Consider the following 25,507-nt stretch of genomic DNA (forward strand, 5'->3'; position numbering starts at 1 on the left):
GAATGCACTGCCAGCGAAGGTGGTAGAGGTGGATACAATCGGCTCTTTTAAGAGGCTATTAGATAGGTGTATGTAGAGCTTAGAAAAATGGAGGGCTTTGTGGTAGGGAAATTCTAGGTAGTTTCTAGAATAGGTTACATGGTCAGCACAACGTTGTCGGCCGAAGGACCTGTAAAGTGCTGTAGATTTCTATGTAACTCAACTACCTTAATATTGCAAAGCTACACAGGATAATCTATGTTGATAAATTATATTTTGTCAGCTTTATTTTCCTATACCAATGTTGGATTGTGGTAATAGTTTCTGTGGCACACAACCAACAGTGCAGAGACACTGGTCTAGAAATTAGATTGGCACTAAAAGGAATGTCTTAAGTAATATTGTGGAGAGATGGGAACAGCAATTGCCCTAGTTTTATAGGAGATACCCCTGCTGTAAAATTTTGCTGTGGATGAGGCTTAAAGTATTTTGTGATTTAGAATACCATCTGATGCAGAACATGCTCTGCACCCTTCCTTTTGTTACTCAGTGAAGGATATTAGATGGGCTCCAGGTTGAGTGTATAAGAGGTTTGTACCAGTGTTGGATGTCAGAACAGGATGGAGAGATGAGTTGAGGTTGAGGTTGAGCTCCAGGTGACCAGGAAGTTGGTCAGTTAGGCAATTATTGATGGAGGTCAGGCAAAAGGGGTTGATCAAACAGAGAAATCCGGCTGTGATGTAATTTGGTTAAAGAGATGAGCTGCAATCTTTAAGACATCAGCAGAAAGTTGGGGGTGAGGGGGAGATGCCATCACCTGGAAGCTATCTTGCACTCTTTAACAGTGGACTAGGCAAAATTGGAACCTTCTAACCAATTCAAGACGGGTCTCAATTACCCATTTCAGTCTGCCTTGATGTGAAGTGGTTCCATTACACTCAAATTGTACTACTAGTGGTATAGTAGCTCAGTTAGCTGGACTGCTAAGCAATAGCACCAGAGGCCCAAGTTCAATTCAGTGCTGCCTAAATGGAGTCCACGTGCTCTACCTGTGACTGCATGGATATACCTCAGCTGCTTTCTCTTTCCTCCCGTACCAGAAAGATGTGTGGGTTGGTGTGTTAATTGGCCACTGTAAAATGTGTAGGTGAATGCTCTGTGTGTGAGTCTGAGGAGGGAGATGAAGAGAGTGTGAGGAGATTAAAACCTAAGCTTAACATAGGATCAGTGGAAATGAGTGGTTTCTAATATGTGTGCACTCAGAGGGCAGAGGAGCTGATTCCCTTACGACTCCATGACCAACGTTGTCACCAAGTTTTCTGTAAGTCTCTCTGCATACAGACATCAAGCATACAGATGCTCTTCACCCTTTCTCAAAGTGTGCAGCCAATGCATGAGGTAGCTTCCTGCATTCAATGATAGGCATTCTCAAACATTCCAAGCATGTAATAAACAAAAACTTTATATTTCAATCTTAGAAAAAGTCCACCACTTGACAATGAAATAGTTCTCAGGCTCAGTGTTCAGTATATACTTAGTCTTTATATCTGTCCATTTCTGTGTATGTCAGTGAATAAGTTGGTTTAATGTGGGAGACTGATGGCTTACTGGCACAGGAGGGATTATTCCCCAGACACAGACTAAAAGAAGCATTGTGTTTGATCTGAGAGATACCAGTTTGATCATGGATCTCCAGGTCTAATATGCCCATGTTGATACACGTGAAATCTAAAATTTAAAATGTCTAAAAATTCACTCAAAATCAAAAATACCGTGGATTCTGCTTAATAGGGACACAGTGGGGCGAGTAGATTTTGGCCCAATTAAGCGGCTGCCCCAATTAGCTGAAGCTTCATGGAAATAGTTAAAAAGGTATAAAAGAAGACAAACTACTGTTTAACAAATTATGTATTTAAATGAAATAGAGAATAAATTGGAACATTACCAGAATTATGACAGTACTATAAAACAGTATATTAGTTCCAAATAATTATCGACAGAGGATTCGTTCAACCTTTGCTGAGAATTCTTTTGATTGGCTGTAAATGTAGAAAATCAGTGCAGAACCTTGTGCAGGTAGTGGACTGCCTTCAAGCAGTGCTTTCGATAACTGCATTCTCCAAATCTTTATTTTAATTGTAACATTCAAAATGATTGTCGATACCTTCATGTTCCCCATAGTTCCTAACTGGTTGAAGTAGTGAAATTGTTTCATTTTAACTCCCTGGTATCTCCAAGCCTGAATGTTTGAAACCACAGTGAGCAAAACAGTTCTGAATTGTCTTACTGTTTATTGCTCACCAGCTATCGGTGACAAAAATCATGGATATTTCAAGACCAACACAAAAACTGTTCACTGTAAGCACAGTGTAAAGGCCACACAAGTGCACATGACTGACGCAAGTTGGAAAATGTTCAGCAAGAGTCTCCTCCCCAATTAAGCAGCATAGTGTCCCAAATAAACATTTTCTCAATTAGTTTTTGTTCTTTAAGAGCTGACCTAAATAAGCAGCTGTTCTGGTTAACCAATGGCCTAATTAACTGGAATCCACTGTACTTATTAATGGTTAACCATTGGAGAAGTGTTATCATCAGCCTCCTCGATACACGGTTGCGAGGGTCCTGCTGTTTGCTGACTCTTTCTTTAGCTGTGAACAATATAGCTTGAACAATATACAACAATATAGCTTGAAAGAACAGCAAAGAGAAAAATCTGTTACTGAAATTCAACATCTTTCTGTTGGCAGATTTATTTACGTTTTATCGACTATCAAATGCACCACTCCAACGAATGCAAGAGAAATTTTGTCGCTGTGTACGATGGGAGCAGTGCCATTGAAAACTTAAAGGCCAAGTTCTGTAGCACTGTAGCCAATGACGTAATGCTGCAAACTGGGGTGGGCGTAGTCCGCATGTGGGCCGACGAGGGCAGTAGGCGCAGCAGATTCCGAATGCTCTTTACTTCATTTGTGGACCGTAAGTGAATGCAGCCTGCTGATGTTAGTACGATTTAGTTTCTTGCGAGATTCTCACACAACAGATTGTCTCAGGTGGTAATGTTTTGTACAAAATATCAACCTCATTCTACTATGGCAGCAGAATTTTAATATCAATATCAAAAATGCAAGATTGGAAATTATGCAGTGCAATACTTGCATGATTGGGTGTAACGTGATTCCCCAGCCTTCTCAAACCAGAAGCAGTCAAGTGAATGCAAAAATATCTATTAAACCACATTTATAAATATTTTCAGTGATATTTATAGAGTTATATCATCTCTTCCAGATTTAGATTAGGTATATAAAAATGCATACTACAATAGGGTTTTTTCATTACCAATAAAGAGCACATCTGAGCCCATAAACCCTTTCATGTTATGTTCATGTCTCGGTGTATTTTACAACATACCTGTAGACACTAATGTTGTAAATTATTCATGCATGAAGATAAACTTGTACTTTTAACTCTGTCAACTTAACACCTGCAGAGTAATCAACAATTCCAGATAGTCTTGACACACTTTCTGTCCCAGTATTCTAAAAAAGCAATTGATTCACATAAATTCCTGAAAAGATCACCATGAAAAATTGGATCTCAAGGTACAAAATATTCTGCATCATAACACGCTTTAATGGTACATCACTCCATTATAGTTTTGCTATTTTCTGATTCATTTCCCCTATTTAAGAATGCTGTTAACTGAAGTGTTGTGAGGGAGATTCGGTTAATGAATCTCCCTCTCAGTGAATAATGAAGCCACGACCAGTTTACCTAAATGGGACATAAAAGACACGACCTTTTCAAAGTGTCCATTTACTGTGTTTACTTGTTCATGGTTAAATGGCCATACATAATACTATGCCACATCGCTTGTATAAGATTCTAAAAGGCAGTTGCTGTGCTATAATTTATAGTGACACTAACCTTTGTTTCACAGCTCCCTGCCAAGACAACACATTTTTTTGCCACAGCAACATGTGCATCAATAATTCGTTGGTTTGTAATGGAGTCCAGAACTGCGTGTACCCATGGGATGAAAATCATTGCAAAGGTAACATTGTTTCTCTTGCATTGTAAGAGCATTTGTAAAGAAAAATAGTCTTCCTTTCATCAGACTTGACAAAGGCCATTTCTCGCCGACAGTTGTATTTATGGATTAAATCAGTTTATTTATTTCATTCAAAGATTCCATTAAGCACTGGTTTGCCAGGCCTAACAGATCTTAACCAGTTTTGACACTTCCACAGCCATTATATAGAAGTCTGATTTAATAGCTCATTTCATTCCCTAATAAAATCTGAAAAGTTCAGTTCAGTTACAAAATGGTGGTCTGTCACCAACTAAAAATGGACAGGACATTTGGCTTACTTAGAATGTGATATAAAATTTGTTAAATAATATTCTACTCTTGCAAGTTGAAACCTATGTCGCTCCTCTTCTGAGATAGCCAATAGTGGTGTAACTGCTGATGTTAAGAGTTAACCATGAAGATATTTAGCTTTTCCTTGTTCTTTGTCATTGTTGGTCAATTAATAACATTGGTCTATCTATACAGTCAACATTTTGTTCCTTCTTGTTGTCACAAATATGAAGTTACAAAGGTATCACCAACACGGAGTTTGTGGGGTCAGAGGAGGTATATATGAGCTGGAGGAGGGGTGGAAGGAGCGCATTCGAGGGAGTTAAATCAAAATGTAAACCCAATGTTATTATCCTCCGGCATTTTCATTACGTGGAAGCACAGATTGTGAAAAACAATCCTAGAATGTTAAACATGTTGTCAGTTCCCAAGATATCAGTTAGCTTAATTGTGGATCAGAGTACTCGGTGGGTGATATTATTCTGATGCAGTACATCGAATAAACACGTAAGATGAACAAATAGCAATATAGACATACTGCCATTGAGCAAACAATATATTTACCATTATGATGGAATATAGGCAGAAAGTAACTAAATACTAAGAGATGGCCCTTGCCAAACTACCGAGATTGACTCAAACTGATATCAGAGCAGCTGTGCGGTGAGGAAAAATTAACCACTTTGTGGGCTCCTTGGGGAGGTATTACACCATCATCCTTACACTAGTTGTGCTAAGAGCATTCAATTCAAAAGCAAATAAGCTCTGTGCATAGACATCCAATTATTAACTAAATTAACTATTGTATCTTAATGGACACTACATATGCGGTAAATTGCTGTCAAAGATTGGATATAGAGCTTCCATTTAAAACTGCAGATTGCCCTCCGATCCCTAAAGGCCTGTTGAGATGATGTTTCTGAATGTTCAGGTGTCCTATAAAACGCCGCCATTAAAAGCTTAGCACAAACATTCATGCAAACTATGCTATATCAATATATCAATTCTGAATTTAATGATTTAATTTCATGGCAAGATTAAGCTAACTCTATGGTGGAAGTGAACCATATACTGTATATTGTTTTAAATAGGTAGCTCACTCTGACAAACAGGCTTTATTGATACACAACCCCATCAACATCTATCAAATGTTGCAATACTAGAAATTCTATTGCTTGCCTGAAATTGAAGTTACTTTAAAAAAGTTGGAGACTTAATGCATGAATTGCAAAGTTCCTGAGTTTTCACTTGAGTCCTGAGTTCATCTAGCTCTTCTTCTATGATGTTCAGACTTCTGCAGAGACAAGTGAAATCCATTTCCTGGTAGTTTAAAGGATACCTTTCTGAGCAGATACTAGTTTGTAGAGTCACGCTATAGATTGGTTCACATTAATATAGGAACTTACACTTCACAATGGTTCCACAAGTGTGATCCTCATTAACCAATTGCAACATTTACCTCCAAACCCAGTCATGCTCCAACAACCCTTCAGCAGCCATTCACCACTTTGGAATAACACAACAACCTGTTCACAGCCTCTTACGCACCTGAACCTCCAGCGGTCATGGGCAGTCTTTCATATTCACCACACCAAACCCATGACAACCCTCAAGTATCCAGCTTCATTCACTTTATCTCGCATCTCTCCCTGGAATCTAACTTGTTTTATCCCACAGGCTATTCAGCCAAGTTTATAGAGACAGGGGTATGAGATTGATTCTTTTTCTGCAATAGAAATTTGTAATGTTGGTCTGACTGCATTTCTGTTTTCAATGCCACACTTCTATTGAAAAGGGAAAGGAAATATTTCTAGTCCTCTAAACAACTGGGCATCCAAAGTATACTCACTTACAACAAATTGGTTCAGGGCAGCAGCAGCACCTTTAACCTAAAAGTTGAGGCAATGCTCAACTCAAAGCTGCTACGCAGGTTGACTCTGTAGTTAAGAAAGCATACGGGGCATTGGCCCTCATCAATCGTGGGACTGAGTTTAAGAGCCGAGATGTAATTTTACAGCTATATAGGACCCTGGTCAGAACCCACTTGGAGTACTGCACACAGTTCTGGTCATCTCGCTACAGGAGGGATATGGAAACTATAGAAAGGGTGTTGAGGAGATTTAAAAGGATGTTGCCTAGATTGGGGAGCATGCCTTATGAGAATAAGTTCAGTGAACTCAGCCTCTTCTCCTTGGAGCGGCAGAGGATGAGAAGTGACCTGGTAGAGGTGTACAAGATGATGAGAGGCATCAATTGTGTGGGTAGTCAGAGACTTTTTCTCAGGGCTGAAATGGCTGATACAAGAGGGTACAGTTTTAAGGTGCTTGGAAGTAAGTACAGAGGAGATGTCAGGGGTAAGTTCTTTATGCAGTGGTGAGTGCATGGAATGGGCTGCCGGTGATGGTGGTGGAGGCAGATACGATAAAGTCTTTTAAGAGGCTCTTGGATAGGTACATGGAACTCAGAAAAATATGGGTAACCCTAGGTAATTTCTAAAGTAAGGACGTTCGGCACAGCATTGTGGGCCGAAGGGCCTGTATTGTGCTGTAGGTTTTCCATGTTTCTATGTTTCTAAAATTAGCCATGGAAATAGGAGTTAAGAGTCCTGTGCCGGTACAAGTGGTTATTGCCATCCAGACCTTTGAGTTATTCTCTAAAAGCAGCAGGTGAAGAACCACAGAAGCCAAAGGAGCCAGTAAGCTTCTACTTACCTTTCCAGTCATTTGTAACTTTGCCGTCTGCTACCATGGGAGTCAATGATAGTGAATAAACATATAGGATAATGACTTGTCCTAGACAAACTCTCCATCCCAGTCTCCAGGTAAATCTGGGGACACCACAAATAGGGTAAAAACTTAGCTTCATAGGTCACAATTGTTCCTCCATTTGGTTTTCCCTGTCAAAGCGACATCAAGTTTAAAAAATACTGGTAATTGTCATAAAGCAATTATAATCCACAATCTGTCATTCCCAGGACTTTCATTATATTCTTGTGATTGATTAAATTAAGAAAGGCATAGACCTTCATGTGAGTCATACCAATTTAAGTGTGTACTTGGGAAAAGCACTATGAGTTATTTGCTGAGGATGTATTGCATCAACTCAGAAAGCATATATTGGAGGAACTATTAAGGTTTAACCAACTCCATTATTTTACATTACTTCGATTTTCTAAAATCTCTTTATAAACTGGGGCAGTGCAGATGCGAGTGCATCAGAATAAATTGCATTTGATGGTTTTTCCAATAATGGATGCAATTTTTCTCTGAAGAATGGCAATTGCTTGCTGTCACTCCGCGCACTCGACTACATGTATGGTTTTATTGCTGATTCATTAAACTCAAGCTGATGAACGTTCATTCTGCATCAATAATATAGACACTCAATTTTTTAAAGTTTTGTCCTAGATTTCTTTGTTGTATTGTGAGATAATAAATAGCTTCTCTTTGTATGTAGATCAACTGTTTTGGTAAAAAAAAATGAAAGTTATCCTGGTGATGTATTTAGCTTATCCATGTTTAATTTCAACACTTAATTTTCACACTTTGTGGTAAAATTCTTGCATTTAGAAAGACCTTTAGTTGCAACTGTTAAGCTGAGAGACTGAGGTGCACTTATAACATTTGCAATTTTAATATTAAATGGTATGTAGGTCAGTGCATGTTGAAAAATTGGATGTGTGAATGCCATGCCTTTTAAAAGATTTGCCTGAATTTAATCTAAATAATGTAAACTAGGGCAGGTGAGTTCTGTAGTTCTTGAGCTAGAGTTGCCATCAATATAACACCGTCTACTTTTATTCATTTAAATTAGGGAGAGAAAATAAAAGATCTAGTTCTCTATTAGTTTGGAAAATCCTCAGGAAATTAAGTCAGAGCAATGAGATGGTTGCTATATTTTTCAGACGTATAGAAGGTAGAACAGTTCTCACAGTCCTATGCCTTCCAATCCTGTCAAACACCATTCGTCAGTTGGCCTTCTGTTTCCTGTGCACTTGGATTCATCCACAATTTCTCTCAGGGAATCAAGATGTCAGCCAATAACATTCATGAATAAAGTAGACCATCTCTCCATTTATATGCAGGCACTCTCTGATTACTGAAACAGGTTTATCAAAGCTACCCAGATGCAGATCTGTTGGCCTGGACCTTATCACTTCAGTTGGTTTAGGAAATGCAGAAAATGTGACATGTGGAATAGCACAACACCTTGTGCTTGCTCTGCCATTCAGTAAGCTCATGCCTAATCTTTTACAACAGCACCACCTTCCTCCAGTGATCCCATATTCAATGATTCCCTTAATCACGAAATCATCTGACAATAACTGCAAATCTCCAGGTCTCTTGTAGGAAATTCATTACAATGCAAGTGTTTCATTTTTCACAATCTTAGATCCAACACACAGTTCATTTCCTAAAGTGGCTTTTGGGCTGTCGGTAGTTAGTGTTGCATGCTTTCTTTTATGTAAGTAAAATAAAATGGCAGAAAAGTACATTGTTTATGGACATATTAACTAAAACCACTTAGCCCCTAAAGTCTGTTCTGCCATTTTACAAAATCATGGCTGATCTGAGTGCAACCTTAGTTCTAAATTTCCATCGACCTGCATTAACTTTTCACTCTCTTCCTTATCAGGTACCCATCTAGTTCTTTATTAAATGGTTGACTACTCCACTGCCCCCCCCAATCCTCCCCCCACATATTTTTAAACAGTAACTTCTGGTTCTAGATTCTCCCACAAGCAGAAATATCCTTCCTACATTTCACAAGACCTCTCAAGACCCCACCTGTTTAAATCAAGTGCTCTCTCAGCTTTCTATACACCAGCCAACAGAAGAAACACAAGAAGACTGCCGATTCTGGAATCTGGAGTTCAGGTAGCATCTATGGTGAGAAATGGTCAGTCGATGCTTCAAAGTCAAGAGCCTTCATCTGGTGTTTCCAAACTGGACACAGATAATGCCGAAGGTCAGGATCAAACCTGGGTCTCCAGAGGTGTGAAGCAGCAGCTCTACCAGCTGTGCCACTGTGTCACACAACCTCAACACAGTGCTCTGCATCAACAAATGAAGACTGATGCTGGATTTTCAGACGTTGTTGCTGAGGCAATCTCACCAAGATGACAAGCTCTTCTTTTGTCACTAACACATCCAAGCCTACTTCTTCAGCAAGGATTTCTCAACCCCTACTCTCTTCTAAAATGAAGAGCAATCCAGATGAAGGGTCTCAATGGGAAACATTGACTGTCTATTTCCCTCTTAGATGCTACCTGACCCATTGATTTCCATCAATGGTTAGCATTTTGCTCTAGCCAATTCAAGTTTTTCCTCTCCAGCCTTTTCTCCTCAGCCAACCCACCTATACGAGGTCTATTAAACCTATTCAATAAAAAGTTTCCATATTTCCACTGATGCATTAAGGGATGAAATATGCGGTGGTGCAAAAGCATAAATAGCTTCCACTGAAATAATAGCAAAGTACCTTAAAGCATTTACATTATTAAAGAAAGTTTGATACTGACCTGTGCAAGTTTAAATAAGGACAGATAAAATAAGACGTAAGTTTTGAGGAGAGTATAAACGGTGGATCAAAAGATACTGTATTTCAAAAATTAAGGCTATGAAGAGCAGAGCTAGCTTCCTCTCCCTCTCACCACTTTAAGTAATTGTTATTCTTTATCAGTTTTATGAGCTTTTGATGTCATTCATTACAAAATTGTAGGTAGAGTAACCAGGTTGATATTTTCTGACCTGTAGATAAAATTGATTACAGATGTTTGGAAAAATGGAACCCATTTGTTACCCAGGACAACTTGTAATAGCATGGAGTGACAATAAAGTTCATGAATGATCAAGAGACAGTACTGGATCAACAAAGACATCTCAGGGCTGTATCTATGGAGCTGACTAAAATCATGTAGATGTTTAAAAACAAGAATAAGATGTTAATAGAAGTGCCTTTGCTGAACAGAAGCCAACACTGGTCAGCGAGTGGAAGGGTATTGGATAGGCCTGATAATGCAGTAGAGTTTTGAATTGCTTGAAGATTACTGAGAACAATGCAAAGAAAGCTAGGCAGGCGTGCCTTGGGGAAATCAAATGAAATAACAAATGAATGAATCAAAATTGCAGCAGCAAAAGCTGTGGCACAGTCTCTCAGGCAGTGTTTTAGAGGTGGAAAATGTGGATATGTAATTAAAATGCACCCTGGATTAAACAAGACCCTGAGTTTCTATATTGTTAGTTTCAGATGCCAGGTGGAATTAGTGACAAGGGAGCAGAGGTAATGATGGGGACTAAAGATGGTACATTTATTCTTCCAAATATTAATTTATGGAATTTTTCATCATTCGTCGAGGAAGTCAAGTAAACTGACAATTTAAGGGTAGTGGAAGGGTCAAAAGAAGTGCTGTTGAGGTAGATCTAAATGTCATCACTGATCACATGAAGATTGATGTTGGATTTTCAGTGTGGCGTGAAGAAGAATAAAAATCATAGTCAAGGACAGAACTTTGGTGGTTTGTAAACAGAAGAGGGGCCTTTGAAGATGATCACTGGTTTCAACTAATTAGATAAATATATTCTGCACTTTGTTATTGTTCTTCCCTGTTTGCTATCTTGAGGTACATGTTTTGAAATGATCTTCACGGAATGTATGCAAGACAGAAACTTTCACTGTATCTTGGTACTTGTGACAATAAGCAGACAAATGCAGTTCCTCCCATTGAACCATACACAGAGGCACTGGGTGAGGATGGCATGCTCAACTACTGTACATTAAAGTTTGCAGACACCAAGAATGATAAGGATAGTGAGCAGACATTTGTCATCATATCATGATACATCAGTCGTGACTTTGATCAGATCCTTCTTGGTAATAAGATGGGAACAAAAAGAATCGATTAAAATATTGAGGGAAAATGAGCATGAGATTTCCAAACCACAACTTTGGAGAAGAAAGAGGTTGGGAATCAAGTGGCACTTTCGAGGAAGGGGCAGTGAAGTGTTAGTTTTTTTGAGAACAGTGCAAATTCCACATAAATTCTTTTCTAAGATTATTTCTTTTGTAGGACTCAGGAACTGAGAGCAACATGGATAAAATAAAAAAGGGGCACGTTCATGAGAATGTTCATAGAATAGCTTCAAATTGGGGAATTTACTGAATATTCCTGATGTAATTAAAGGTTTGCACATATAAGTGGACACTTTACTTCAATATTATATCCTCAAAGAGATGTAAATCCACATATTTTCAAATCACAATTTACAATAGAATTGTAAATTAAGTAAATTAGAAGATAGCAGTGATATCATTGTAGAAAATTGGAACATCGCATTGAAATGGAACAATTATGTGAGGTCAGTCTAGCTTATAAACTCATCAGAATTCATATGAAGCTTTGAGATTTTGATAACAGATTCATTTTAAAATAACTGGGAAAGTGGAAGCCAAGATTTCTTTTATAGTCAAGAGATACGATTGTTACTAGCAATTATGTGATTCATATGCTGAGCTGTAGTTAAGGCAAGAACGGTTGTCTAATTTTTTTCAAGATGATTTATTTTTCTTTAATATGGTACAAGCTTGAATATGTCTAGGTTACTGATGTTTTCACCTTGGGATACTTGTACTTCACAGAAAAGAAGACACCTGGCCTCTTTCACCAGATCACCAAGACTCATGGAACAGTCATTGGCATTTCATCAGGAATTGTTCTAGTTCTTCTTGTCATTTCGGTGCTGGTCCAAGTCAAACAACCTCGCAAAAAGGTTTTAGCTCGCAAAACGACAATAAACAAATCAGGATTTCAAGAAGTATTCGATCCCCCTCATTATGAACTCTTTTCCCTGAGAGACAAAGAAATAACGGCAGATTTAGCTGATTTATCCGAGGACTTTGAGAACTATCATAAACTGAGGCGCTCCTCCTCCAGTGCCTCCAGGTGCATTCACGACCACCACTGCGGCTCACAGCCACCGAGCATCAAACAAAGCAGGACTAATTTAAGCACAATGGATCTTCCATTTCGGAATGATTTCTCGCAGCCACAGCCAATGAAAACATTTAACAGCACCTTCAAGAAAAGCTGCTACACTTTAAAGCACTCACAGGATAGTCCAGAGCGAGTCATAGAAGACAGAGTGATGGAGGAGATTCCATCTGAGATTTACGTGCGTGGCAGAAATGACACTGTCCAGCGTTCGATGTCCATTGACTTTTAAAATGGAACTGCCGTGTCATTACTGAGCACTTTGGTTTGGTTTGCTTGTCTCTTGAAACTGCTGCTCTGTCACTTTGATATTTTAATATACCCTGAGTATCAGTCCGCAGAAGAGGGATTATCCTCACCTAACTCTTATTGACTTTCTGTGAGATGAACTGTCAAGAACAATTCTAAATATCAGAATTATAATTGTGTTCTGAAGCTTGTTAATGTTGTATTGCTGGTTTATAATTACTTACTGTAAATAAGCTAAAGGTTTAATTCTTTGATCTCCTGCTGTTAGCCCATTAATTGCTCCAGTTCACTGGAGAGAAGTTTTTCAACTTAAGTATGCAAACAGCATTACATTAACATCAAAATTCCTTTAAAATAACCTTTTTTACTTAAAAGGAAAGAATAAAATTTTGATCTTGCTAGTCTATGGTCTTGAATGGCAACATAATCTCTTTGTAATGGCTAGTTTTTTAACAAGTTAATCAGATTATTTAGATCATTTAATCCACGTGAATAAAGTTATCGTTAGCGAACTCACGGAATTGTGTCAGTACCAGTTCAAATAAAAAAGCTTGTTCAAATGTAAAATTATTTCTCTGTGTATACTATTGACAACATAGTTATCCATTTTCATGTAAATATTTAACACTTTTGTTTAACATTTAAAAATTCCACTTCTTTGACCTTATTGTGATAAAGAAGAGATATATTTTAAAAGCTCTGTGGTACCCAAGCGATGGCTGGAGAGAAAGTGAAATGTTAATCTAAGTGGTAAAAATAAGTGATCAATCAGAAGTCCCAGATACTTGTGTGAGTAACAAGGCAGGGGGAAGGACATGATCCTATCACGGCTTGGGTCTGGTGCACCTCACTGGGTTATCAATTTAAACTTGAACAGTAACCTCACCCTCTGGGTTGTAAATACCTTAAATCTTCTGTGAACAATCTAAAAGTTCTTGCAGGGAGAAACAGTGGGAACAATCAAGTTCTGATTCTAGATGATTGGAGAATAGCCGCTGGAGACAGAATAGGACCACTTTTAAACTTTGTTCTGAGAACCTGGCGAAGATCGATGCTTTGCCCAGAATGGCTAAATTAAGAGCTCCACTCACTCAAATATCAAGATTGGAGGATATGTTCTGCCATGGCATTTGGTTGCCATTTTTCTCATTTCACCTCCCTTTGAATATTCTTCCACACATTTGTGGCTCAGGGGCACAACAGGCGGCAGAGTGGTGCTTCAGTTAGGGATCTGGATTCGATCCTGACCTCAGGTCTTGTCTATATTGAATTTGCACATTTGATCCATTACTGCAAGGATTTCTCTGGGAGCGGTGGTTGCTCGGTTTACAAGCTACTGAAAATAATCCCTAGTGTGAGTTGGTGGCCATGGAATTAGAGGGAATTGATGGACAAGTGAGAGAGAATAGGTTATGGGGCAATAAATGGCAGAATAAGACAGATTGGAATGCACTAAGAGCCAGTATTGGCTCAATGGACTGAGTGGCCTCTTATTTTATATGAAAATATACAAAAATCATCTGCACAGAATCCTGGTACTATCTTGAATTATTACTTATCATTATGTTTTGATTATCTCTACAACACAGAGGCAGACCATTTGATCCATTGAGTCTATACTGGCCCTAAGCACAATTTTATCAATCTCATTATGCTGCTTATTTCCCTGTAACATGCTTTCTCATATTTGCCCATAATCGTCTACAGTGGACAATTAACCTAACTACCAGCAAATCTTGCGACGTGAGCACTGGAGGGTTAAGTCATGCAGTCAGAGGGGGAGCACGCAAACTCTACAAAGACACCTGAATCAACAGACGGCTACTTTGGGAGGTTCTCCAAGCTCGAGTTCAAAGCAACATGGGTAGGACAAAGGATGAATTCACCACAGGATAACTTGTGACCTGATACTTATTTTAGATATGAATGAAGCCATTTGGAGCAATGGCTATAAAAGATCGAGGAAGGAAAATGCAAAGCATCGTGTATCATTTTCATGTAGTTAACTTTAAAGCATGGGATCACCTCTCTGTACAGCATGATGAATCCTTGCAAAAAATGAATCTCAGGGTCTTATATGGTGACATATATGTACTTTGATAATAAATTATTTTGAACTTTAAACCATTTCCTTGGGCTCTAGCATTCCCCATATCTTGAATCCAGAACCTCCAAAGCATCCAATCATTCCCATTTGATTTGCACAGAAAGTGCAGTACTGAGGGCCAGCCTTGTGTGAATATTAATAACTCCATAGGAGTGGCGCACTATTTGCCTTTTCAGGATGACAGGATCCTAACACTGCTTTAATTGATGCCAGTGCCGGTACCGTAAAGCAAGGGAGATTAAAGAACGTTCGGCCATGGTGCAGCAGCAGGGGTCTGCAGCCCATGCTCACAGCTTTGTGAACAGAATCAGAATCAGGATTAATATCACTGGCATATGACATGAAACTTGTTATGCATCAGCAGTACATTGCAATACATAATAATAAAAACTGTAAATTGCTCTCTCTATATATATATTTAAAAAGTTAAATTAAATAAGCAGTGTAAAAATAAAAATAAAGTAGTAGTGAGGTAGTTCAGTGTCCATTCAGAAATCTGATAGCAGTGGGGAAGAAACTGTTCCTGAATCATTGAGTGTGTGTCTTCAGCCTCCCTGATAGCAGCAATGTCCTGGGTGATGGATGTCACCTTTTTGAGGCATTGCTCCTTGGAGATGTCCTGGATGCCGGGGAGGCTAGTGCCCATGACAGAGCTGACTGAGTTCACCACTTTCCTCAGCTTATGGTGCTTCAATCCTGTGCAGTGGTCCCCTCATACCAGCAGGCAGTTAGAACGTTCTTCACAGTATATCTGTAGAAGTTTGCAAGTGTCTTTGGTGGCACACCAAATTTCCTCAAACACCTAATGAAGTATAGCCGCTGTCGTGCCTTCTTTATAACTGCTTGGATATGTTGGACCCAGAATGCCGACACCCAGGAACTTGAAATTGCTCACTCTTTCCACTTTTGATCCCTCAATGAAGACTGGCGTGTGTTCCCTCATCTTACCCTTTCTGAAGTCCACAATCAATTCTTTGGTCTTATTGATGTTGAGTGCAGGGCTGTTACTGTCACACCACTCATCCAGCTGATCTATCTTACTCCTGTACACCTCCTCATCACCATCTGAAATTCTGCCAACATAGTCATCAGCAAATTTATAAATGGCATTTGAGCTGTGTCTAGCCACACAGTCACGGACGTAGAGACAGTAGAGCAGTGGGCTAAGCACACATCCTTGAGGTGCACCAGTGTTGATTGTCAGCGAGATGGAGACGTTATTTCCGATTTGCACAGACTGTGGCCTACCATTGAGGAAGTCAAGGATCCAGTTGCAGAAGGGGGTACTGAGACCCAGGCTTTGGAGCATTTTGATCAGATCTGTGGGAATGATTATGTTAAGAGCTGAGCTGTAGTTAATAGACAATAGCCCACTAACACTTAAAATTGGCTAACAGATTCATTATTAACTGCCGGTGAGAATTCACTGAAGTACTACAAGGATATACTACTACTTGGTACTACTTGGCAGATGTCATTCAATATGAATAAATGTGAAGTTATCCACTTTGGAAGCTGGAACAAGAGGGCAGAGTATTGTCTGAACGGTGTCGAGTTAGGTAAGGGAGAAATGCAAAGAGACCTAGGAGTCCTAGTTCACCAGTCAATGAAGGTGAATGAGCAAGTGCAACAGGCAGTGAAGAGGGCAAATGGAATGTTGGCCTTTGTTACAAGGGGAATTGAATACAAGAGCAAGGATGTTCTTTTGCATTTGTACAGGGCCCTGGTGAGACCACACCTGGAATATTGTGTACAGTTTTGGTCTCCAGGTTTAAGGAAGGACATTCTGGCAATTGAGGAAGTGCAGCGTAGATTCACTAGGTTGATTCCTGGGATGGCAGGGCTGTCTTACGTGGAGAGATTGGGCTTGTACACGCTGGAATTGAGGAGATTGAGGGGGGATCTGATTGAAACGTTTAAGATAATTAAAGGATTTGATAGGATTGAGGCAGGAAATATGTTCCAGATGTTGGGAGAGTCCAGTACCAGAGGGCATGGATTGAGAATAAGAGGTCAGTTATTTAAAACAGAGTTGAGGAAGAGCTTCTTCTCCCAGAGAGTTGTGGAGGTGTGGAATGCACTGCCTCGGAAGATGGTGGAGGCCAATTCTCTGGATGCTTTCAAGTAGGAGCTGGATAGATATCTGATGGATAGGGGAATCAAGGGATATGGGGACAAGGCAGGGACTGGGTATTGATAGTGAATGATCAGCCATGATCTCAGAATGGCGGTGCAGACTCGAGGGGCCGAATGGTCTACTTCTGCACCTATTGTCTATTGTCTATATGATCCCTGTCAACCATTCCCACTTTGTATTTGGAAGAATTTGAAACAGAAGCTGAGGAAGTTGCAAATGCTGGCATAGTTTGCTGGACTGTGTGTATTATGGATCAGATTTTTCCCTGTATATCAAAAAATGTACCGAATGCAAAATGGCACTGCACCTGCTTTTCTAGAAATTTGGCAACTTGTCACTCAAAATTAGAAAGCCTAATACTCATTTGTATGTAAACTTGGAGGGAATTTAAAGCATTCTGATGAAAGGTTATCAACTTCAAATGTCAACTCTGCATTCATGTTCACTGATATTTCTAGACCTGATGAGTATCTCAAGCATTGCCCATTAGTGAATAATTTGAAAATCCCCTTTTTGAGCAGGAAGAGATTGCAAGAAAGCAAATAATATATTCTCTGGACTTTTGCCTCCAGATAGATCATAGTCTTTGGCAAGGTGAAGGTGGAAGTGTCAAGTGTAGTGAAGACTGATAAATTTTCCTTTATTAGCTGAGGTATAAGATGTAAGAGCAAGGGGTTATGCCAGAACTGTGTACAATAATAACCAAATCACAGCTTGAGCATTGCATGCAGTTCTGGGCAATATATTACAAGAAGAATGTGAATCACTGGAAAGGCTGCAGTGAAAATCTAAAGAATATTGTCAGGAATGGAAAATTGTGACTGTAAAGAAAGATAAGATAAGCTGGGGTTGTGTTCTTAGAGAAAATTAAGGCTGAAGTGGATATTTCTATGTGCCAAATTAAAGGGGCCTGGATAGAGTAACAAGGAATACTTGGCTTAGCAAAAAAACTAAGACGTGTCAGTTTAATTAATTGTTGGAAGGATTAGAGCAGAGCTGGAGAAATATTATTTCACTCAGAGGATGGTAGAGATCTGGAATTCACTGTGGTGAAAGAATGGTAGAGGCAGAAACACACATCACATTTAAAGGGTATCTAAATGGTACTTAAAGAGCAATGACCTGCAGAGCTCAGGACCAAACAACTGGAGTTAAGTTGGCCAAATCTTTGTCTACCAACATAGACACAAAGGACCAAATGGCCTCCTTTTGTATTCTAACTTTCCTAGGGTTTTTTTGACACACTGCAAATAACCATGCAGCATTGGAAAATAATGACTAAAGAAGGGAAAAGGGGTTGTCATTAATATTATTTGTGTATGAGATAGGCAGTGCTGGATTTGAGTTTCCCTATGGTGGCACAATACACCCCAGGGTGAGGACCCATGCTGAAACTTAGAGAAAATAACAGGCAGAATATACTGAGAAGAGTCAGTGAATACTGTTTGCTTGGGTTTTCAGAAGGCCTTTGACAAGGTGCCACACATTAGACTGCTCTACAAGATAAGAGCCTGTGGTATTACAGTAAAGATATAGCATGGATACAAGTTGGGCAGAATGGGAATAAAGGAGGTTTTTTCTGGTTGACTGTCAGTAACTAGTGGTGCTTGGCAGGTGTTGGTGTTTGGACTGCTTCTTTGCATGTTACATGTCAATGATTTTGATGATGGAACTGACAGGCTTTGTAGTCAAGTTTGCAGACAATACAAATAAAGGCAGAGGTACAGTTAGTGTTGGGGAAGCAGGGTGTCTGCAGAAGGGTTTAGGCGGATTAGGAGAATGAGCAAAGAAGGGTCAGGTGGAATACATTGTGAGGAATTGTATGGCCATGCATTTTGGTAGAAAGAATAAAGGATTAGATTATTATCTAAACAGGGAGAAAATTCAGAATTCAGTGGTGCAAAGGGACTTGGGAGACTTTGTGCAGGATTTCCTAAAGGTTGACTTGCAAGTTGAGTTGGTGGTAAGGAAAGCAAATGCAATGTTAGCATTCATTTCAAGAGGACTAGAATATAAAAGCAAGGATATAATGCTAAGGCTTTATGAGGCAATGGTTTGGCTGCATATGAAGTATTGTCAGCAGTTTTGGGCCCCTTATCTAAGAAAAGACTTGCAGGCATTGGAGAGGGTCCAGAGGAGATTCATGAGAATTATCTAGATGAATCTGGGGGGGGGGGGAATCTCTAGAGTAGACATGGAGACTTGCCCCTTTCCTATAGTGGGCAAGGCTAGGACCAGAGGGCACAGGCTCAGAATGCAGGGGTATCCATTTAGAACAGAGATGAGAAGAAACTCCTTTAGCCAGAGAGTGGTGAATCTGGGGAATCCATTATAACAGATGGCCACGCAGGCCAAGTGACTGAGCATAGTTAAAGTGGAAGTTGACAAGTTCTTGATGAGTAAGGGCATCAAAGCTTATGGAGAGAAGGTAGGAGAACAGGATTGAGAGGGATAGTACAGCAGCATTGATAGAACGACAGGGGTCCGAGTGTTCTAGTTCTGCTCCTTATGATCTAAGCCTAACAGGAGTTTTCAGAGTGTGAAGAGGCTATAAGGCATCAGCAAAGGCCTCAGACAGGAAAATATCATTTCCTATTATACTTAGTATCTAATCTCAACTATGTTTTCTTTATACTCTGGCATTTCATTTCCTTACCCAGTTTCTTATTCCGGATGTCAGTAAAGTCTATATCCTGTAATAATTGCTGTCAATGTGAAAAATAGTAACAACTCAAGTGCTATCAATAACACAAACTTCAAATATATTGCTATATTTTGTGAAGAGTGAGTGATGTTACAGAAATTTAAAATGCCTCCTTAGCATTTTAACCATTAGCATTATCTTCTTTGTTTATTTCTTTGTTTAATAAATTCTTAGATTGCTGGATCTCCTGCTAGGGCATCAAGGTGAACCTGGAAGAGAAACAAAGGAAATTACACAGCATGTATTTATGCAACAGAAATCTTTGCAAGGTATAATCAATATCATTTTTGAGCTGTCAGATCGGCAGAAAATTGAGTGTACTCTTCAGATTTCATCCACTCCTCTCTGCTTTCCCAAAAATGACATGTTTGTTAATTTTATTGATAGATTTGATAAGTGATTTTTAGTCTTTAAAATGCATCCTGTTACAGCAGGTAATTATCCCAAGCCTATGGAAGATAAGTAAAAATAGTGAAATGTGCTGAATATGAATTATTTGAATATAAGAAGCTCATTTATCCAGAGTAGGAATAATAGGTACTGAAGCCTGTATTCAGCATTTTGCTTTAGTCTCATCCACAGTGCCAAGTAATACCTTCAGTTGACAAATTAATATTAATTGCCTAATTTAGGTGCATTTTTCATTGCCAATCTAGAACTCCAGAGGATTATAAAGGAGGAAGTCAATAATCACAAATGTTTCCGTCACTTCTACGTCTCCCTAATTCCTTTTACTTATTTAATGTTTTATATACTAAACATATGACCTTGCAATATCAGCTAAAAATCAAAATCATATTCTCCTCAACAGAGCACTGCAAAGGAAATAAACAACATAAGCTCAAAATTACTAAATTATGTGCTCCACATAACTATGCATTTATTTAAAGAAATCTGAGTCAAGAAGCACTACCTACACTTATATGCAGCCTCTCAGCTTCCTAGATATCCTTAAAGTACTTCAGAGACATTGAATTATCTTTTGAAGTAGAACAACTGTTTTGCAGACAGATGGGTGTCTAATATATGCATCCCAAGCTCTCACAAACAGTAACGCTCTGAATGTACAAACACTCTGCTTTTGATACTGTTGATTGAAAGCTCACAAGCACACACAAAAAAACTCATCTTTTCTTTACACTTCTCCTTCCAAATGCGCAGATTTCACATTTCATCCAACAGGTGTAGGTCTGACGGTGCAGCACTTCTGCAGTATTCCATTGAAATGTTGGCCAAGATTTCATGACCATCACATTCCAACACAAAAGTGGGAAGAAAGGGTTTAGGGTTTTTTAATTTAGGGTTTTTCTGGCCCTGAAGTGTGCTCTTTATTGACATCAGCTCAGTATTTAATATCATTATCCCCTCAAAACTAATCAATAAACTCCAACACCTTGGCCTCAATAGCTCCTTGTGCGATTGGATCCTGGATTTCCTCACTTGTAGACCCCAGGCAGTTTGGATTGGCAACAACATCTCCTCTACGATTTCCATCAGCACAGGTGCATCACAGGAATGTGTGCCTAGCCTCCTGCTCTACTTGCTTTACACCTATGACTGTGTGGCTTAGCACAGATCCAATGCCATATTCAAATTTGCAGATGACATCACTGCTTTGGGCTGAATCAAAGGTGGTGATGAAACAGCATACATGAGGAAGATTGAAAATTTGGCTGAGTGGTGTCATAACAACAAACTCACACAATGGCAGCAAGACTAAGGAATTGATTGCAGAGTCAAGAGAAGGAACAAGAGGTTCATGAGCCAGTTCTCATTAGACGATCAGAGATGCAGAGGGGATTGTTGCTGTTGTTGAATGCCATTGAGCCCAGGAGAGCGGTTAGCAACTTCAAATTTCTGGGTTATTCTATTTAAGAGGATCTGCTCTGGACCCAGCACCTAAGTACAATTGTGATGAAAGCATATCTCTACTGCCTTGGGAGTCTGCGGAGATTTGGCATGATATCTGAAACCTCTATAGAAGTGCCGTGGAGACAGTATTGACTGATTGCATCGCGGCCTTGTATGGAAACACCAATGCCTTTGAATGGAAAATCCAACAAAAGGTAGTTGATTTGGCCCACTACATCATGGGTAAAGCCCTTCCAACTACTGACCACAGGTAAAGCCCTTCCAAGCATTGAGCTGTCATAGGAAAGAGACATCCATCACCAGAGATGCTCACCACCCAGGCCATGCTCTTTTCTTGGTACAAGGGCCTCAGGGCTCACACCACCAGGTTCAAGACAGTTACTATCCCGCAACCATCAAGCTCTTGAACAAAGGGAATAACTACACTCACTTGCCCATCCATTGAGATGTCCCCACAACCAATGATCTCACTTTAAGGACTCTTTATCTTCTTATCTCACATTCTTGCTATTTATCTATATCTGCATTTGCACAGTTTGTTGTCTTCTACACTTTAGTTGATCTTTCATTGATCTTGTTAGAGTTACTATTCTATAGATTTGCTGAGTATGCACACAGGGAAAAATGAATCTCTGAGTTGTATATGGTGTAATTTATGTACTTTGATAATAAAATGTACTTTGAACTTTTGAACAACTGGAGAGGGAGGGGCCAGGCTGGGGGAAGAAGCCTCTCAATACGACGATGTCACTAAGTGGCAACTCTGTGTGCAGCTCTGATGGGCATCATCAAGTATTCCAGTTTAAGATTACCACAGCTGAAATCCCAGTCACAGCCATTAGTACTTCAGTAAGCTGCATTGTTTTAAGATGTTTAAAAACTCTATTGATGGTCAAAATCGATGAACCTTGGACTGTAGACTTGAGAGGCGATTGCAGTTCCCCTTTAAGAAAACGAAAGCAGAGCTGCCACTCCAATCTACAAGTACAATTGAAACAAAGAAGCTTTAGATTTCCACTCCTGACTGTCTGGCTGGCAAATAAAATTGAAGACCTCAGAGTTGTACAAGACGGACATCAGGGACATAGCTCACAGCAGTAATTTTGGGTGCAACAATGCAGCCCAACGGCTACAGCATTCTCTGCAAAGACAGGACTGCTCAATCTTTTAAACACAGAGGAGGTGGAGCATGCTTTACGATTAATTCATCATGATTCTGTCTTATCCGACCTGAACCACCTAGCAGTCAAATGCTTTCCACTTCATCTGCTGAGGAAGTTTTCTGCCATCATCCTGGTAGTGGTGTTCATTTCATCTCAGGCCAAGATCAGTCCGGCACTGCAGGTGCTGAGCAACGTAATCTGCAAGCACGGAACTGCACACGCTGATGCCTTTCCCTGTCATTGCAGGAGATTTCAACCGGGCCATCTTGAAGAAGTTTCTGAACAATGACCAGCAACATCCCATCTGTGGAACCAAAGCCAACACGCTTGACGACTGTTGTCCAGCAATGAAGAATGTTTACTGTGCCATCCCACAGCCACCCTTTGGAAAGTCCACTCACCTGGTTATACTCTACTCCCAGTGTATAGGCAGAGACTGAAAACCAACGGCACCAGTGATGAGGGCCAAGGTTGGTCAAGGGAGGCAGAGGAGAGCCTACAGCACTGTTTTCACTCAGTGGACTGGAAAATATTCAAGGATTTGTCTTCAAATCTGAATGAATATGCTACAGTTGTCATTGATTTCACCAAGACCTGTATAGATGAGTGCGTGCTTTTGAGAACATACCAGACATACACAAAACAAAAAGCCATGGACAAACCAGGAGATCTGTTGTCTGCTGCGGGCTAGATCTGTGGCAATCAAGATGATGATCTAGAACTAAACAAGAATTCTGGGTACGACTTACAAAAGGCTAGCTTAAGGGTGGAAAAAAAAACAATTCTTATGAGGTTAGAGACGGAATTGGATTGTGGTGAACTACGTGTGCCTGTCTGGACACGCCCCCTGCTGACTGCTCCTGTGGCTCCTCCCACAGACCCCTGTATAAAGGCGATCAGAGCCTGGGCCCGGCCTCTCAGTCTCCAGGATGTAGTATGGTGGTCACTCACTGCTGGTTCCTTCTTCCAGTCAATAAAAGCCGATATCTCGCCTTTACGTCTCAGAGTGAGTTATTGATGGTGCATCATGGATGTATGTCAGCTTTGGCAGGGTTTGCAGGCCATTACTTCCTACAAGTGAAATATACCATCATGAATGGCTGTGACGCTTCACTCCCAGATGAACTCAATGCTTTTTATGCTAATTTTCAATGGGAGAATTAAACTACAGCTTCAAGGATCCCTGCAGCACTGGTGACCCTGTGATCTCTGTCCCAGAGGCCGACATCAGAATGCCTTCCAAGAGGGTCAACCTTCGCAAGGTGTCAGGACCTGATGGTCTACCTGTTAGGGCTTTGAAAACTCTGCCAACCAACTGTCAGGACTGTTCAAGGACATGTTCAATCTCTCATTGCTGCAGTCGCAGGCTCCCACATGCTTTAAAAGAGCGACAATCATATCCTCAGTTCTCATCCGCAAGCTCCAAAACATGGGCCTCTGGACCTCTTTCTGCAACTAGATCCTTGTCAGTCTGTGTGGATTGGAAATAACATCTCCTCCTCGCTGAAAATCAGTACTAGTGCATCTCAAGGATGCATGCTTATCTCACTGCTCTACTCACTCAACACCCAAAATTGTGTGATTGTGTGGGTCAGCACACCTCAAATGCCATCTATAAATATGCCAACAACACAACTATTGTTGGCAGAATTTCAGATGGTGACAAGAAGACATACAGGAGCAAGACAGATCAGCTGGATGAGTGTAATTGCAGCAACAACCTTGTATTCAACATCATTAAGACTAAGGAATTTATTGTAGACTTCAGGAAGGGGTAGTCGAAGGAATGCACATCAGTTCTCATCAATGAATCAGAAGTGGAAAAGGTGAGCAGTTTCAAATTCCTGGGTGTCAATATCTATCCTGGGCCCAACATATTGATGCAATTACAAAGAAGACACAACAGCGGCTATATTTCATTAGGAGTTTGAAGAGTATTGCAATGTCACCAAAGACACTTGCAAATTTCTAGGTTATCGTGCAGAGCACTCTAACTGGTTGCATCACCCTCTGATAGGGAGGGGCCACTGCACAAGATCGGGAAAAGCTGCAGAAAGTTATAAACTCAGCCAGCTCCATCATGGGCACTAGCCTCCCCAGGATCCAGGACATCTTCAAAAGGCAATGCCTCAAAAGGTTGACCTCCATCACTCAAGACATATCCTCTTCTCATTGCTGCCCGCAGGGAGGAGGTATAGGAGTTCTTCCACCACTGGAGAGAGAGAGAGAGAGACCATGTTGGGTGAGGTATTGTAGTAGGACACCACCCTGGAGTGGCAGCAGTGCTATTGATGTGTAGGAATGCAATAGAAGAGGACTGAAAACATTGACTATGAACATAAAGAGCAAAAAGGCATTGCACCGTTTACTATTTATTACGAATAAAGTTTATTTTGATTTTTTAGAAGTGATGGTTATACCAATTTATTAACAAATTAACAGCTGGTAATGTAATCAAATAGTTTGCTCTGTAGATATAGAGACTTGGCCCAACAATTATCAATTTTTATATTACATGCCTGTGAACAACACTTAATACATACTCATATCTGAATAAATAAGCAGATTTCTGACATCTTCATGAAAAACTTCTATTTTAAAGAATAAAAGGTTTGCATTCATACATTGATAAAGAAGTACTTGACTGGTGTCCTAATAGATAAATGGTCAGCTGGAGGCCACGTCTGCTGTCTGAAGTGAATATAAAAGATCCTATGGCACAATTCAAAGAGATTGGGCGTCCTTGCACTATCACAGCTGATATCTGTTCCTTGGCCAACATTACAAAGAAAGATTAACATGCCATCAGCGCCTTGTTATTTGTTGAAATTTGTGGTGCTTAAATTTTCTGTAATCTCTGGATATTCCAAAGTGCTTTACAGTTAATTAAATATATTTAAAATGTGATCACTAATGCAGTGTAGGAAATGTTGCAGCTAATTTTTC

The 25,507-nt window shown here is 39.9% G+C and overlaps 1 protein-coding gene and 1 long non-coding RNA gene across 5 annotated transcripts in view; one reads left to right on the forward strand and one right to left on the reverse strand.

Annotated features, from left to right (window-relative positions):
* LOC132406856 (neuropilin and tolloid-like protein 2) overlaps nucleotides 1-18,909 on the forward strand; it is a 50,956-nt gene extending 32,047 nt beyond the window's left edge. For 2 of the 3 annotated variants that reach the window (XM_059992928.1, XM_059992927.1), the window contains exons 7-9: nucleotides 2,727-2,955; nucleotides 3,917-4,030; nucleotides 11,978-18,909. In XM_059992928.1, coding sequence (XP_059848911.1) covers nucleotides 2,727-2,955; nucleotides 3,917-4,030; nucleotides 11,978-12,561 — 927 coding nt within the window. In that variant the 3' untranslated portion in view covers nucleotides 12,562-18,909. The remainder of the gene's footprint in view (nucleotides 1-2,726; nucleotides 2,956-3,916; nucleotides 4,031-11,977) is intronic. The other variant, XM_059992926.1, reaches the window with a different exon arrangement.
* An 849-nt stretch (nucleotides 18,910-19,758) lies between these two features.
* The window catches only part of LOC132406857 (uncharacterized), a 37,943-nt gene continuing 32,194 nt past the window's right edge, over nucleotides 19,759-25,507 (reverse strand). For both annotated transcript variants that reach the window (XR_009516275.1, XR_009516276.1), the window contains one exon: nucleotides 19,759-24,773. This is a non-coding gene — a long non-coding RNA (uncharacterized LOC132406857). The remainder of the gene's footprint in view (nucleotides 24,774-25,507) is intronic.

Source organism: Hypanus sabinus, chromosome 17, assembly GCF_030144855.1.
Source record: "Hypanus sabinus isolate sHypSab1 chromosome 17, sHypSab1.hap1, whole genome shotgun sequence".
Classification (NCBI taxonomy): Eukaryota; Metazoa; Chordata; class Chondrichthyes; order Myliobatiformes; family Dasyatidae; genus Hypanus; species Hypanus sabinus.